General features: G+C 39.6%; 1 protein-coding gene across 4 annotated transcripts in view; it reads right to left on the minus strand.

Moving 5' to 3' along the window:
• Positions 1-3243: 3243 nt before the first annotated feature.
• The window catches only part of DNAAF1 (dynein axonemal assembly factor 1), a 34095-nt gene continuing 20174 nt past the window's right edge, over positions 3244-17164 (minus strand). For 2 of the 4 annotated variants that reach the window (XM_074968558.1, XM_074968559.1), the window contains 9 exons: positions 14900-15121; positions 13957-14123; positions 12765-12886; positions 10723-10937; positions 9127-9384; positions 8342-8451; positions 7368-7436; positions 4305-4686; positions 3247-3949 (listed from right to left, as the gene is read on the minus strand). In XM_074968558.1, coding sequence (XP_074824659.1) covers positions 3846-3949; positions 4305-4686; positions 7368-7436; positions 8342-8451; positions 9127-9384; positions 10723-10937; positions 12765-12886; positions 13957-14123; positions 14900-15121 — 1649 coding nt within the window. In that variant the 3' untranslated portion in view covers positions 3247-3845. Of the gene's footprint in view, positions 3950-4304; positions 4687-7367; positions 7437-8341; positions 8452-9126; positions 9385-10722; positions 10938-12764; positions 12887-13956; positions 14124-14899; positions 15122-17164 lie in introns of all 4 variants that reach the window. The other 2 variants (XM_074968557.1, XM_074968556.1) reach the window with 2 other exon arrangements.

Genomic DNA, 17164 nt, shown 5'->3' on the forward strand with positions numbered 1-17164 from the left:
AGGACAGGTCACTGATTCAAAGTAATTTGGATTGGTTGGTAAACTGGCCACAAGCAAACAATATGGCTTTTAATACAGCTAAATGTACATCTAGGAACAAAGAAAGCAGGCCATACTTACAGGCTGGAGGCCTAGTCTGGGAAGCAATGACTCTGAAATGCAGGTTGTGATGGATAATCAGCTGAACATGTGCTACCCACTATGTTCTCAGTTTTGCGAATACTATGTTCAGTTTTCCCTGGAGGTCCCCCATCCAAACAGTGACCAGACCTAACCCACATTAGCATGTAGCTAATACTATGTTCAGTTTTGATGCCAACAATTCAAGAAGGACATTGATAAATTGGAGACGATACAGAGAAGAACCACGAGAATGATTATAGGATTAAAAAACATCCTTATAGTGAGAGACTCAAAGTGCTCAATCTGTTTAGCTTAATAAAGAGAAGGTCAAGGGGTGACTTGATTACAGTCTAGACGTATCTACACGGGGAACAAATATTTAATAATGGACTCTTCAGTCTAGCAGGGAAAGGTATAACATGATCCAATGGCTGGAAGTTGAAGCGAAGCACGTTCAGACTGGAAATAAGGCCTAATTTTTTTAAACGTGAGAGTAATTAACCATTGAAACAATTTACCAAGGTTCATGTTGGATTCTCTATCTCTGACCATTTTTAACTCAAGATTGGATGTTTTCCTGAAAGATGAAGTCTAAATATTATTTTTGAGACGCTGTATAGCACAGGCCGTAGAGGGGGGGTCAGACTAGATGATCAGAACGGTCCCTTTCTGGCCTTGGAATCTATGAATTTATGGAAACCTGGCCATTTGCTCACCTTTGCTGTTGCTTCACTGCACGTACAGGAGTTGTGCCTCCTAGGCTTTCTCTCTTGAGGCTTCCACTGCATGCCCCATGTCTAAACATCTGTCTAATGTGAGAGTGCCTTCCTGGAGCAGCCACTTGTGTGTGGTGAGCCCAAGTTCTGCAAACAATCCTGTCTCAAATTAGGGAGTCTGTCAAGTCCTCAAATATTGCATGTACCAACCAATGTGCATAAGGCAGTTACATAGGGGTTTATCCCCTCCACTTCGGACTGGTATCTAGTGAAAAACCTGTGTCACTCCAGTTTCATTCTGCTTTGGGGAGCTATAAGTCCCGAGGGCTCCTAGAATTGCGGTGATACTTGAGGCAGTGGTGAGCTTCAGAGTGGTGCAGACATCTCTGGCTTCTTCCCCAATAAAGTAAAATAGCAGTTTTACTTTCCCATGTTGTCATGTTCCTGAAGGGCTAGGTCTGCATACACCTCTAACTCCTCCTTCCACCAGGTACATTGCTAGGCTAGGTGTGTGTCTGAAAAATCCAGGACTATGGGGAGGCTTCACATAGAGTTCCTAGATAGATGAAAGTTCAGCCAAGGAGCTGCTGGCCCTGGACACAGGCACTCCTATAAGGATCCAGCTATTAGAGACACCAGGAGTGGACAGGAGTCATGAGGGGTGCAGTGGCACCCAGGTCATACAAGGGGACTACACAAGAGGGATCAGTGACCCAAAGGAACAGGAGACACTTACAAGCCAGCAGACAACACCCAGAGAGCCTATAGAGATCATAACTGAATGGAGAGACAAAGAACCATCCAGAGGCTAACCCCACAGGGAGGAGGAGACTCCACAGAAAGAAAGTTTGCTAGACTTCGAGTGATTGCACACATCCATTCCACTTCAGGCAACTCACAAGCAGTATAGTAGGGACAAGGGTTTTGGAGGCTGAACAGGAACTGCAACACAATTTGTCCAAATCTAGCATCAGCCCTTGATGCTTGTTGCTTGGGAAATAGCATAAAGACTAGTGCAAGTATGTACCAATGAACAGGTTGCAGCCTTGCAAATATCACTTGAGGACACCTGACCCAGGAATTTGTGTGAGCAGGCACCCACACTCTGACTACTGACCACAGGTCGTGAGAAGGAACTGAGAGAAGGTCACGGAGGTCCCGCCCCTTTATACCATCAGCTAGAAGCCTAAGCAAGTGGGGAACTCATGGGCGCTGAAATGGCTACCCCTATGAGGAAAAACTATCCAGCTTGGGTGAACTGGGAGGGCACACGCACCTAAAGTGGAATGGACATGTGCAATCACTCAAAGAAGAAAGTGGGAATGCTTTTCACAGGGTGCTATGTGGAGGAATTGGATGGAGTTTCTAGCAACCTCTCCCTTTCCTTATTTTTCAATTTCCTACTACAGGCTTTCTAGGTGCCCTGCCACCTCCGCTCATAAGAGGAACTTAGCTGTTTCTGTGCAACAATTTGTTTCTGATTAGTTGGGCGTAGTGCTTCACATCCTGCACTGCACCAGGTTGGGATTTGCAAGAGCCTCACCTTATGTGGCAATTCAGTGTGTGTGGTGAGGTACAGAGGGGTCGTGGGGGTGAAGAAGGAATCTTACCACCTAGATTTTGGATGCCACGAGCTCAGTGGATCCATGAAATTGTGTTTCCACTGGTTGTTCTCCCAAACTTCCCCTCCACAGTGGCACAAAGGAAGCAAAGCTCTCGAGTGAACCCCTTACATAAATTCCTGCAATCCTGTCCCCTGGTTCAGCAGGATTGAATGAGGAGGGGCCAGAGCTCAGAGTCTAAGCTAAGCCCATACATAATTTTCGCACAAGGCTGCCACTACAGGGTAAAAGAGAAGCCTAGAAGAGAAGAAATAGTTCCACTTAGTACAGCTGTCTTCTGACCTCCAACGTAATAGCAGAAACTTCAGGCCTATTGTTGTTGACTGACTTGTTATTTCCCTAAAAGATTTGTGGAGCTGGTCCCAGAATCTGGGCAGTTTAGGGAAAGCTAACCAACAACAAAGCTGTGTGCTCTCTTCATCTCAGATGTCCCTAATAGGTAAATATTTTAATCTGTTTTAATTTTTTTAAAATGAACTGAAAAGTCTTAATTCTCGGGGCTGAGACTTGTTCCATGTATAAACGTGTGATGTGGGGGTGCATCTTCATCACAGTTCTTTGATAAGTTAGGTACAAGTTGCCTTAACGCTGTGTTCAAAAATGTTCACACCCATAATTTGCATGCATGAACACAGTGTTTCTGTACACTTTCTGCATATAACTATGAATATCTGAGCTTTACAGTCTTAACATATCTTACTAAGAAGCAAACTAACTTTATTTTCAGTGAGCATGTTTGGTAAGTATTTGCTGGCATATACACATATGGAAATTGTACAAATTAACAATGCAGCACCGTAAAAACAGAATTTTCTTTAGACCAAATAAAAATAACTGTAACACAGCAGATTAAAACTACAGAAATAAATGAAATACTAAGTTATAAACATTTAACTTCCCTATTTTTTGAAAGACATGAGAAATAACTTCTCAAAAGAAACCTCAATTCAACCTTTAAACGTTACTGACCTGATTTTTAAAAGTGCTGAGTGCTCACAAGTGATTGACTGCAATGGGAGCTACAGGTGCTCAGCACCTTTGAAAATCAGACCATAAAGCACTTGGTAGCTGTGGGTTAGCTGGCAATTAGCCCCTCTCTTCTGCATAGCAGTGTGGCACAGTTTTGTCTGCATCATTCACAGAAATGCTGCACTTTAATGTAGTGCTTCTGAGAGCTATACTATTATGTTGGATATGACTGGCTGACTTTGTGATAGAACACAAAGTTCTTATATTAAGGCAGTCATTTTATGAATGCCATCACCCAAAGTGTAATTTCAGGTGTTTTACTGAGGGACCCATAGTTATTCTGGGTATTTTGATAGTAACCACAAATAGTGGGCTGGATGGTGAGTTCCAGATTTGGTCCATTTTTATTCATCACTTAATCTAATCCATACTCGATGTCCTCGTTATCGTCTTGTGGTTTATGAGGGGATCCTCCATTTTCTGCCAGGCACTGCACCTTTTTGTCCTCAGTGCTGTTCTCTGTTAAAGCATGAAGACAAGTGAAATTGTGATTAATTGTTTTTATTACTGGAAAAAGAAACAAATCCCAATTATTAAAACCGACTATGTACATTGGCATGGAAATAGTCACAGAAAAATACTCTGTCTCAACCTCCTGGGATCCTAGTAGGGTACGACAAACTGGGGAGAAGAGAGAACTAAGGGATTTCCTCAGTCCCTTCTTCCCCCCCCCCCCCTCCCCAGTCCTAACTAGCTAGGGTCATTGACAATGGATGAACAAACTCCTTCTTCTTTCAAAATACAGCCAGCATCTCCCATTTCCCCCATGTTTACCTGTTTGTTTTTCTTTTAAATTCTGTTACAATAATCTTACCAGGGCAGGATGGTTTAATGTGACTGTCTTTGTTGTCCAATTCCTCTGGGGTTAGCTCATCCACTTTATTGTAGGCTGCTGATGTCAGTATATCATCTATTGGTTCAGCAACAATCTCTTGTATCAATGGTTTCAAAGGTTTGACTTGTTTAACTTTGATCTCTAAGTCTCTCTCTGGACTCCAAGGCTCTGCTAAGCCTTCTACAAGGAGTCTTGTGGTTTCCCTTTGACTGTCTTCAGGTACCTTACATGTATTTGAAAAGATGGCTGTTGGGATCTCTTCTGTTACTGAGTTCCCAAATAAGGTTTTGTTTTCCTCTGATGCACAGTCCTTGTCATCACTCACTTCAGAAATGATTTCAATCTTTGGATGACATGCTTGCTATAAAGGTAGACAAGATAATTGAAAAGAATCTGTTACTACTGAAGTAGCCATTAAGGGATGGACTATTACAATTCAAAGGCAAACTTCTGCTCTCAGATCCATGTGACAGTTCTCAGTTTTAATACCCTGCTCCCACATCATACACAGAACATCCATTTCATACAGAGATCAAGGAAAGCAGAAATATCAGCGTTGCCTGGTGGAGAAGAGCTGAATTTTCCCCTAATCAGTTATCAGACATCAGTCTTAAACTGGCATGGCATAGACTAATTACAGTTCATAAAATGAAGGCACACTTGATTAAGCAGGTTTCAGTGTTGGAGGATCTGCAGCCTATAAAACTTTCTAGATACCACTCACTAAAATGATCAGAAACTACTCATAAGTTTTAAGTGGGTCTTTTTTTGTTTTTGTTTTTAAAGAATATAAATTCCCAATGTATGTGCCAGGAGTCAGTCACCAAACTGAAGTACAAATAAATTATGTCTTTCAGATTTTTTAATTAAAACAAACAACCAAAACAAATCAAAGCTGTATAAATGACAAAGCAGTTGAAGTTATTTCTGAGTGTCCCACTTATGCAGTGGAGCTTCTTGGGCCCTGTGCTCTTTTTCAGCCTTAGGGGAGAAGTTCTCATGCAGTATTTCTGGCTGTCTTGTTTGGGGCAGGCTCTCTTGCCTGTCTCCAGTCATTCTGATTGGCCCATTTTTGGATAACAGGGAAGTTGGCTGGCTCCCGGATCCCTGGGGATTCAGCCTGCTCTAAGTCAGGTCATTTACATCAAAGTTCAGCAATCACATGACCTCAGGGGGAAGAAATGGCATGGAACAAGACCAGGGTACACTTGGGGCTACAGGTGCAGCAGCAGCATGGGATCTCCATTGGGACTTCTGGTCAGAGCTAGGGTACTGGGGCAGCCCCAAGGTAACCCTGTGGGGCCCTGCTGGAAGTGCTCTCCATTGGGGCTTGTGTGTCTGAATGACAGCCTTCATCTTGCACTTGGCTTCAGCTCAGGTGGAGTCAGAGTGCTGCTTGGCTTCCCCTAATCCAGGGACAAGTGAGGAAGGGTGGACACCAGCCTTGATGGTCCCCCCCGTCAGCACTTGTGGGTAAGTCACAGTGTGCTGTGGGAGGCAGGTGTCCAAGGATCCTTGCAGCTTCTGATTCTCCTCCTCGGTCCCCTGGAGGGACAGGTGATGTGGGGTCAATACAGTGCAATGGGGGCCCCTGAAGGAGTCATTTGCCTATTCCAGTCCCACATACAGGAATTGGGGTAAGTTTGCGCTGAGAACTGCAGTTTTGATTTATATAGATGGAGGACTTTTAGGCTAAATACAAACTGGGCATCCTTTGTATGGACCTTTATTCTTTGCAGGAGGGAAAATTTTGGGGAGTGGGCTTACTCCCAAGGGTCCATGTAAAGAAGGAGGGGATGAAGCAAGTGTGGAAAATTACACATGGGACTAGTTACAGTACAGGGCTGATAGCTTGCTAGTTTTTCTCCCTATTTGATTTTCTGTCAGCTGTTAGCCTCAATAACTACGCGTAAATGATTGTGTCTCATTCCCCAGCACTGCCTGTACAAATGTGTACTGAGTCTTTCTGATTATTTCCACAAGATGGCACTATTCTAACAGATTAAAATGCAGTGCAAGCTAACCAAATAGTAGATCTAGTCAAGTATTTGCATAGAGCACATCAGAACAAATTATTAACTGAGGATTAAAGCATTCCCAAATAAATTGTTTCTGCTTTTCTAGATTCATATCCAGAGGAGAAGAAAAAACTACATGGATTTTTCTGTTGCAGGTGAATCAAAGGTCCTTTTAAGATTGTATAAAGTAGACTCCTGCCTCATGTGAAGGGTGACTAAAAATTCTGGAAAGTTTCTGATGGTGTTTCTATTGTTGCCATTCCCTAGGTACACGTGACTGAAGAATGGGGAGGTGACTAGTGATAAGAAATATTTTCTTAGGTAGCTTTCCAATTTTAATGTATCCAGTTATACAACTGGATTATACAGTTTATCTAATTAAGCCAATATTAATAGTTTCTATATAATACCAGGCCAGAAAAATACCTATATTGTATCATTTATATGTAATTCTATAACAATCGACATTCACCTAGGACTTCACAGTCGCCATTGTGCTGCACATTTGCTCATTTGGAATCTCACTGGCAACTGTGGGTTTAAAACTAACTCTAGGCTCCTACCAACAGAGCATAATAAGACTATATCTTAAAGCTGTAATGCAGCATTGGGCCTATGAAATCCAATTGAGCAGTTCTTATTTTTTTCTGTAGAGGGCAGTTTGTCAATCAATCTAGTTCATTACAGAAATATAAAAGAATGATATACATTTACTTTTTTAAAAAGTAAAAATGAAATACAATACACTCTTAAGAGGTCCATCTTATTTAGGTTTCACATTACTATCTTTTTTTGTTAGTGTGATAATGTGGCAATTCAAATTGAAAGGTAACATGCAACTCATTGTTTCAGTGTATAGAGAATGTGCTGGTAAATTTTGCTGATCACATTTTATAAATTAAATAACTATTCCACCTCTCAAACAGAAATGCACAATTTGTACTTTATTGTACATATTATAATGTATTAGTAAATGTGAGTAGAAGAGCACCAGCTTGATAAGAATAATTAGCAAGAAGCTCACCTTTCTGATTGAGTTTCCCTCTACTGGTGAGAATTCACTAACATCCACATCTTCTAAATCAGGCAGTTCCTGAAGAAGATCACAAAATAGCTTATCAATGGTATAGGCAATTTCTAATGCCTAAAAAGCAAAACCCCATAATTTCAGAATTCTGGGTTTGTCAGTAGGGGCAAAATCTCCATCCCTTAAAGTTTAAATCAGATTTTTTTTTTCTTTTTTAGTTACTTTAGATCCTCTATTCTATTACATAGAGAGAGATTTTTTTTTCAGTGAGATTACTCATGTCCTTAAAGTTAAACAAATACATAATTATAATTATCTACACACTCAGGGCCCAAATAACAGAAAAAGGGTATTAGATGCGGTAATCTTTAATTATATATACTGGCTAATGTATATTTCTTTATTTTTTAAAAAGATAACTATTGTTGAAATATTAATTATTGCTCTAGACTCAAATAATATGTATACAAAATGACTGGATGACTATTTATTCCTCATGATTTTTTGTTCAGTAGTTTATATTTTTCATTGTACATTCGATTTGGGTTTTGGCTAACTCTTGGATACATTTTTTTCCAATGAAAATAATTATATTGTAATTGAGTTTTTAAAATTGAAAACCATTAGTAATTTTTTAACAAAATGAAAGCAGATTTCAGAGTTCTAAAGAGACTGACTCTGTGCAACAGAGCAGACGAGATCTGGAAGATTGGTAAATTTCTTGACAGAGGGAACTTCAGAAAACCACACCAGATGCCACATAGCCCCCCAGGCAGGTGATGTTACATTGTCCTTTATATTTTTTTCAGGGAATTTTTGTTGGCAGTGGAAAGTTCCTACAAAACCTCGGCCACACACAATTGTTTAGCCGGGATATAAGAGGAGTGAATTTGTGGGCAACTGATGTAACCTAAATTTGGATCCCTCAAAATAGGAAACAAAATGATTACATACTCAGCCCTAATACATACATCAATGAAAAGCTTCTCTGGTATCTCCAGTTTAATTTGCTCTGTTTCTGCAGACTCATCCAGTTCAGTAACCAGGGCACCTTCGGTAGCCATATTCCCTACTAGTATCTCTAAGGAATAAGGGAAAATATTTAGTCAGTTATTTGTCTGTTACGGCCCTCATTTAGGTCTGTCTCCCTTCTGATATTCAAAGCTATCACTGATCTAAATTAATCTTATCTCCAGTCTCTGGCCTTGTCTACACTAAAGAAATTTGGGTTTTTCTGCATTCATGAAACTCAATGTGTTAGGGTATGTCTAACTTGCAGAAGTGGGTCCAAAGTACATGAGAAATGTTTAAGATTAGGAAAGTGTTATCAGACCCAACATGATGAATCTTTTCTTTCATTATATATTTCCAAAATTTTGTACCCAATCCATCTGGAGCTCACCTTTCTGTCTTTACATCATATCAGTGAACTCCTTTGAATTATATAAGTTAAATTTTTGCATTTTGAAAGAAAGAAATTGAAATGTAGGTCAAAGTAATTGTTTCACTTATAAAGGCACGAAAGCATCAGGCCTTTTTTAAAAATTTTATTGGTGTTTAATGCCATGTTACCCAAAACTCCATTTTCCTCAGTTACATACTGTGGAAAAATGCTAAGCCAAGTTCCTCATTCTTACATCCCAGGCAACCCCAATGAATTCAGTCAGGTCACTGGGGATGTATAATAGCAAAAAGTTTGGCTCATCATCTCTGTTTCTCTTTTCACTTCTGTGTGGCTCTTTACTATGTACATTACCTTCTTCATTAGTACTGAAATTTGGGCATTTGTGAGAATTAGCTTCTTGCACATCCTTCTGAATGTTACCGGTAACGTTAGTATGCAGGCTATCCAGATCTTCTTTACTTGATATTTCAGCTAAAACTTCATCATGGGCCTCCATGCTTTCATTTACAAATTTCTTAATCTTCTGAGTTTCTGTCTCTTCAGAAGCATTTGAAATACCTGAAGTACTGTTAGTCACATCGCTGCTGTAACTTGTGGGTGGAACCTCTCCTAAAGCAGTAGGAAAGTCGATAAAGGTAAAGCAGGTTAGAGCAAGTTCTTGCAGGTTAAGAGTATTCAGGCTGTAATGTATGGTCTTCATCCCTAGCTATCAAACACACACCAAAAGCTCTTTTGTATTTGGTCTATCATTCAGGAATCAATATCCCTCAGGTGGCTGTAGACATGTTGTGCAAATGGTTTGCCCATTTGACAGTGCACAGGCAAAGGACCTGATCCAGGAAAAGCATTTAAGCAAATGCTTCACTTTAAGTATTTGAATTTAAGCCATTGACTTCAAAAGGATTACTTATGTACCTGAAATTAAGTACATGGTTCAGCATTTTGCTGGATAAGAGCCAAAGAGGGATTTCCTTACATAAATTCCGTAACTCTCTGAGATCTCACCTATTTGTTGTAAAACTCCCTCTAATCTCTAAAATTTTAATCAGTGGGTAGATCCCTGAAAATATGCTTTGTAGTCAAACACTCTGGCAACACTTGGTTTGTGGGCAGTGTTTTGGCCATCTTGCAACCTATTTGCTGTTACCCAAAGTCTCAGCTGGGAAGTTCTACTATTCATATATTGGTTATGTTAAGTAATGTGGAAGGAGACTCCATGGCAGAAAATGAAGTGAGTTGTTAAAATCATCCACACACAGCTTGCATAACAGTGACTACTGATACGTTACAGGCTCCAGTCCTGACTGTCAATTAATATAGTAGAGAATGATAGCTGAGACATGGGACAGAAAACTGTCTTTTTTTTTAAAAAAGATCCTTTTTACCTTACTGTATAACTTATCCAGATTAAAATAATACATGACTTGGGGAAATCATTCTCTTGTGCATTTGGGAACCTTTGGGAATGTTGATTTATTTTAAAATATCAATATATGGGGAAAATAACTGCTTGATTCCTTCTAAAATCACTTTCTAGATCAGTTGTATGCAGTATTTGTTGTAGCCGTGTCAGTCCTAGGATATTAGAGACACAAGGTGGGTGAGGTAATATCTTTTATTGGACCTTCTGTTGGTGCTCTCGGAGTGCCTTTCCCAGACCTATGTAACTCAAAAGCTTGTCTCTCTCACCAACTGGAGCTGGTCCAGTAAAAGATATTACCTAACCCACCTTGTCTTTCTACATCAGTGTAAGATATAATCTTTATTACTGCAGCATCAGGGCTGCAGTAAATCCTCTAAGCTATAGTCAACGAGCCATTCTGTTCTCATTTTCTACAGACTTGATAAAAAGTAATATCAAAGTGAGGTAATATTAGGCAGTTAGAAATTCAATTAGACTTAAAGCAGAGAGAAACAGGAGCTTTATCCAAAAGCTTAATCACAAACCTTCCTGGGCCTCTGCTGTTCCTCTATTTTCACACTTTCTAAGTATATCTCTTTCTTCCTTTTCCTTTTGTCTTTTCTTCTCTTCAGCTTTTCGCCGGATCGCTGTTAGCCCATCAATGCTGTCTTGGATCTTCCTTCTCTCTCTGTTCTCCCATTTTTCCCTTTCACTCTTCTCTGCTTCGCGTCCCCCCATGGCCCAAGCTTCTGCACAGGCTCTAATGGCAATAGGCAAGACCACTGTAACACAGTTTTGTAAATACTAGTGGCACAGTGTGTTCATAATGAAAGGGAGATTTCAAATGGTCTATTTGCAAGGGAAGAAAAGTTACTGAGCAGATGAGCATCAGAAAATATGCTCCCCTGAGCAGCAAGGACTGCTATGTAAGGTACAGATATTTTGTAGGTGAAATAGAACAGATAAGGAACACAAGTTTGTAAAGGCTAGTGAATACAAAACCAGAGTTTGCATCTTTTGTTAGTAAAATTTTTTAAAAGTCCCAAATTCTGATCTCTATGACATCTGTGCTACCACTCTGACATCATGAGCAGAGGTTGGGCTACTGATTATGGAGAAAGGCAATTGTATATAGGAATATATCATATTCTGAGAAAGATATTGTGTTTCCTTATATTAAGAATTTAGAATGCAGAGCTCCTAACTGTAAGATACTAGTGTATACAAGGCCACCTACCCTCACTTATGACCTATGGTCATAAGAACATAAGAATGGCCACACTGGGTCAGACCAATGGTCCATCTAGCCCAGTATCCTGTCTTCCAACAGTGGCCAATGCCAGGTGCTTCAGAAGGAATGAACAGAGCAGGCAATCAAATAGTGATCCATCCCCTGTCTTCCACTCCCAGCTTTTAGCAAACAGAGGCTAGGGACACTCAGAGCATGGGGTTGCATCTCTGACCATCTTGGCTAATAGCCTATCCTCCATGAACTTATCTAGTTCTTTTTTCAACCCTGTTATAGTTTTGGCCTTCACAACATCCCCTAGCAATGAGTTCCGCAGGTTGACTGCATTGTATGAAGTACTTCCCTTTGTTTGTTTTAAACCTGCTGCCTATTGACTTCATTGGGTGACCCCTAGTTCTTGTGTTATGTGAAGGAGTAAATAACACTTCCTTATTCACTTTCTCCACACCAGTCAAAATTTTATAGATCTCTGTCATATCTCCTTGGTCATCTCTTTTCCAAGATGAACAGTCCCAGTCTTTTTAATCTCTCTTCATACGAAAACTATTCCATACCCCAATCACTTTTGTTGCCCTTCTCTGCATCTCTTCCAATTTCAACGTATCTTTTTGAGATGGGGTGACCAGAACGGCACACAGTATTCAAGGTGTGGGCGTACCATGGATTTATATAGTAGCATTATTATATTTACTGTCTTATTATCTATCCCTTTCCTAATCGTTCCGAACATTCTGTTTGCTTTTTTGACTGCTGCTGCACATTAAGCGGATGTTTTCAGAGAACTATCCAGAAGGACTCCAAGATCTCTTTTTTGACAAGGAACAGCTAATGTAGACCTCATCATTTTGTACAGGTAGTTGGGATTATGTTTTCCAATGTACACTACCTTGCATTTATCAACACTGAATTTCATTGGCCATTTTGCTGCCCAGTCACTCAGTTTTGTGAGACCCCTTTGTAACTCTTCACAGTCTGCTTTGGACTTAACTATCTTGAGTAATTTTTTATCATTTGCAAATTTTGCCACCTCACGGTTTACCCCTTTTTCCAGCTCATTTGTGAATATGTTGAACAGCACTGGTCCGAGTACAGACTACTGGGGGACACCACTATTTATCTCTCTCCATTCTGAAAACTGACCATTTATTCCCACCTTTTGTTTTCTGCCTTTTAACCAGTTACTGATCCATGAGAGGACCTTCCCTCTTATCCTGTGACTGCTTACTTTGGTCAGATTCTTCTTCTCCACACATGACAAAAATATTGATAAAAATGGAATGTGTGATCATTAGTATTTAATCTGCATTGCTATGTAAAGAAGACTTCACTATTTCTCACCTGTCCTTTGGAAAAACTGGCCTATCATCCAGGTATGTTAACTGTTTTAGTCGAATAGTAAGTGTCCTTCTATAATTAGGAATTTTCTTAATCACTTCATTTCCCATCAAATTCAGCACACGCTATAAAAGCAAGGTACATAGTTTTTTTAAAAAGAGGTAAAAATTAACTCCATATAGGCACTCTCTAAAATCTGTGAACCCAGGAGGCTTCAAATAAAAAAAAGAAGACAAAAAAAGAGTGATATACCCCAACATGCAAACAACATGGGGAAAACCTCCAATCATGGACAAAGTTGCATTAATAATATTTGATTTTTTTTAAACTGCTACAGTAGTATTTGCTGATAATCACCGATCTAATTTTACTAATTTCCTATTCAATCTAGCTATCTCCAAGCAGTTTTTCGGTAGTTAAGGTCCAGTTTAAATTACAGTATAAAAATTATTTTCCATCTCATCAGGGCTATCTTTGTTTTTACAAAGAAAACAAGCTTGCAGGTACAATACAGAGAAAAAAAATGTCCCTGAGACTAGAGTAGGTAGCATTAAGATTACAATCAGGGTCTTTGGCAACCATCTGGAGCTTTTCTAACTGTACCATACTTGGTTATTTTTCCTAGAATTCAAATCATCTATGGAACGTGTTTTAAAAGTTCAGGGGAAAGAATCAGAGAAAATATTTAGAGACTATAACAAATCAATGGAGCTGGGTGAATTTTTTGGGGAAAATACTTTATTTGCCGAAAAATGCAGCTTCAGGTTGACTGAAACTGTTTATGAATTCGGGTTGAATTCAGTGAACAGTTTCAGCCGGGGAAAAAATATTCCAAAGAAGTTGAAACATTTTCTTTTGAATTTTAGCTAGGTTTAACTTAAAAATAAAAGGGGGGGGGGGAGCTGTGTGTTTAAAAATAACCAAAAAACACCTGATGTCTAAATGTATCATTTTGGGGCAAAAGATTTTGTTCAACCCAAATCGATATTTTACTTTTTCAGTGAACGAAAAATTCAATTATTTGCCCAGTGCTACTAACCATATGCTCTATCTCTAAAGCACCTTCTTCTAATGAAGATTAAGTTCTACTATTATTGTGCATTCAGTTCTCTCTGATAAGACAATTTAATGAGGCTATAGTCTCAAACTCATGTGGGTGAACATATACAAAACCCCTCATGTATATTTTGCTTACCAAATCAGGCATGGTCTCCAGGACATTTAGAATATTTGGATCATCTAACTTGTTGTGAGAAAGGTCAAGGACACAGATAGTTGGGCACTCCTGCAAGTGCTGTATGTCTTCCACTGTTTGTAACTTATTGTGAGCAATCTGCAGAGTGTGCAGAACGCTCAGACAAGCTGTTGGACAATAACAATACAATGAAAGGAAAATTAATTCACAGCCTTCTGTGGAAGGAGAATTTTCTGGACAGAGTAGAAAACTGCAGCTTTAAATATCGTGACTTTTTTCACTTTGTGACTGTTTCATATACATTTGATGTCTGGCAATGTATTTCCAAGCCTTCCCCCCCCCCCCCCACACTATTTCTGTTTCTTTATCGCAAAGCCTAGAATGCCTGAGTTTGTTTTAAATGCATATTTATCTTTTGAACTAGTCAATTACACAAAAGCAAGAGTTACCATTTCAAGTTACACCTAAAACACACAAGTGGTGGTGCACAGAAATCCCTCTTTATCATGTCAAGTGTAGCTACCTCAACATGGCATAAATTCCTCTGCAGTCCGGAAAAAATTTGGCTATCCTGTCCTTGGCCACTAGAGCACATCCAACTTAAAAAACAAATGAAAAAGTGCTACATAAAGAGGAATGAAACCAAAGGATTCAGTAGGTTTTCCAATGTAAGGAATAACTTCATATAAATTGTTCAAGCCATCACTGTAAGTAACTGTAAAACCTGTTCTTTTGATCAATTAACCCCTCCAAAATTTAAATTTTAAACACATAGGTTTTACTTTCCATCCAAAAGCCTCCTGAAATTGCTTCTGCACTTTTTGCAATATTTTAACCCAATTTAAAAAAAAGCCTGCAAAATATGTTCACTAATTATTAGTAAGATGAAGCATGGAAAAATGAATGCAACATAAATGAAACACACTACACTAGAAATACTTACAGAGGTTTTCAATTATCTTGATATAATTGTTACTGAGGTTGAGCGAATCCAGCTTTTGCAGAGGTTCCAGGTTTTCAATTTTATTAATTAAATTGAGGTGCAAGTACAGGCAGCGCAACTCTGTCTGAGCCTCCAGGTTCTCAATTTTTGTTAAGCCATTGCATTCAAGCCATAGACACTTTAATCCTGTATACTCTTCAAGATTCTCAAGGCGGTCAAATCCTGCAGAAAACAGGGTTTAATTAAGAAGAGATTGATTAATTTTTCTCTATATTCATTTTCAGCCAATGATGCTGATGTAGACTATGATCCATGACAGTGAGGGTATAGCTTTTACAGTATTTCAATTGAATGGACATAGTAATCAGTAGTTCTGTGTTAAACTATTGAGTGAGTCTTTGAGTGAGTCTGTCACCTGTGCAGCTACAGTTTTAAAATCAGCAGGGTGAGAGTTACCCTGACAGATTTTCTTAGGGCTGGAGACTCTCTAGGAGCACAAAAAGAATGAATACAATGGCCACAAATACAGTCACAAGTATGGAATTCTGTCCACTAAGCAGATAATCAATCTTACAACCACCACCATGTATACAAAACCTGAAAGAGCCCATGCAGTACCCAGCACGGTATTCTGCACACACACGACCATTATATTTATAGCTAAAACAGGTGTTAGAAAGGAAAAATTGGCATTTAATTGAAATTAGTAATATGGATCAAGCAAAGCAAACATTGAACAAATTATTAGATGGAACAGATGCAGTATTGACCACCCCTGTAGGGATGGAAGGGATGGATTGTTGTCCAAAGTATCCTCACTACAGGCATTATTTTTGCCATACGTTATATGGGAGGAAAGATTATAACTTTAAACCAAGAAATGCCCAGAGACCAGCCTGGTTCAGTCCAACCTGTTTCTATCCCTCTTCAAGCCACAGTTAATCCAGCAGCAATACCCACAGTCACAGTAGAGGAGAGTATTTATGAAGACATGCATAGCATAAAACCATATCAAGTACCAGAACCTCCATATGTTTCTGTATGTCACCAACAGCCTGTAGAAACAGTATATCAATCCCCCAAGCATCCATATGAAGAAACTACTAGCCCTTAATTATACATATAAAAGTTTTAAGTTATATTTGTAGTGAGTTATAGTGCTTGCTGTGTATTGATATATAATTTGTGTGTGACAGGGTTCTTATTTTTCCATAATATTCATCCCATCAAAGAGAGGGGCTTTTAGTCAATTAGTGTATTTAATAATTTATTAGAAGATTTATTATTGTGGTTTTCCCAAACATCGCCCATTGGCACATTCTTTACAGTAATCTTGTAATTTTACTGGTTAAGGATTATTCCTTGACCTACTTATGTCATCTCTCCTTAGGCCCAGTATGGCTGAAGCCTGTAAGATTTCAGGTTAGCGTGTAGGCCTAGCATTATAGCTTTACTTTGCTTATATATCTAATACACATTCATCACTCATGCATGCTTGCCAGTCTTATACTCCTATGATCCTATCCTACTTAAACCTAACCATCACACATTAATTAATTATACTTAGCCACAACAATAAATCTTTCTTAAATGATTAAATAAACTAATTGCTACAAGTGTAATTAGCCACTGGAACAATTTATCAAAGGTTTTAGTGGATTCTCGTTATTGGCAATTTTAAATCAAGACTGGAATCAAACAAACAGGAATTAATTCAGGGAAGTCCTATGGCCTTTGTTACACAGGAGGTCAGACTAGCTGATCACAGTGGTCTTTTCTGGCTTTGGAATCTATGAACTGCTCCATTTGAAGTCAATGACAAAACTCCCAGTGACTTCAAGAATCAGGCCCTGTGTGGTGGGGCAGTCGCCCCACCCCCTGAGAAAAGGGCTGGAACAGGCCTTTAGAGGCTGCATAGACTGGCAGCCAATCAATAAAGGCCTGTGGAGGGCCAATCAGGGGAAGGAAGAGACAGCCAATCAGGGCTGGGCGAGGCCCTATATAAAGGTGGCCTAGCAGAGAAGAAGGTAGTCTCTCTTTGACTAGTGAGGAAGAAGGACAGGCTCTGGAAGCAAGGAGCCAGCACCTTGGACAGAGCAATGCTGGGCAGGCTTGGGGGAGCAGGAGAGGGGTCCAGCCCTGTTACCTGCCAGGCTGCAGACCCTGCTACAAAGGGCCAAGAAGGTGCACAGGGCCATAGGGGAAGTGGTCCAGGGAAGAATAGGCGGACAAGAGGGGAACGAAGGAGGCTGCTGCTAGAGAGCC

The sequence above is a fragment of the Natator depressus genome, chromosome 12 (genome assembly GCF_965152275.1).
Source record: "Natator depressus isolate rNatDep1 chromosome 12, rNatDep2.hap1, whole genome shotgun sequence".
Lineage (NCBI taxonomy): Eukaryota > Metazoa > Chordata > Testudines > Cheloniidae > Natator > Natator depressus.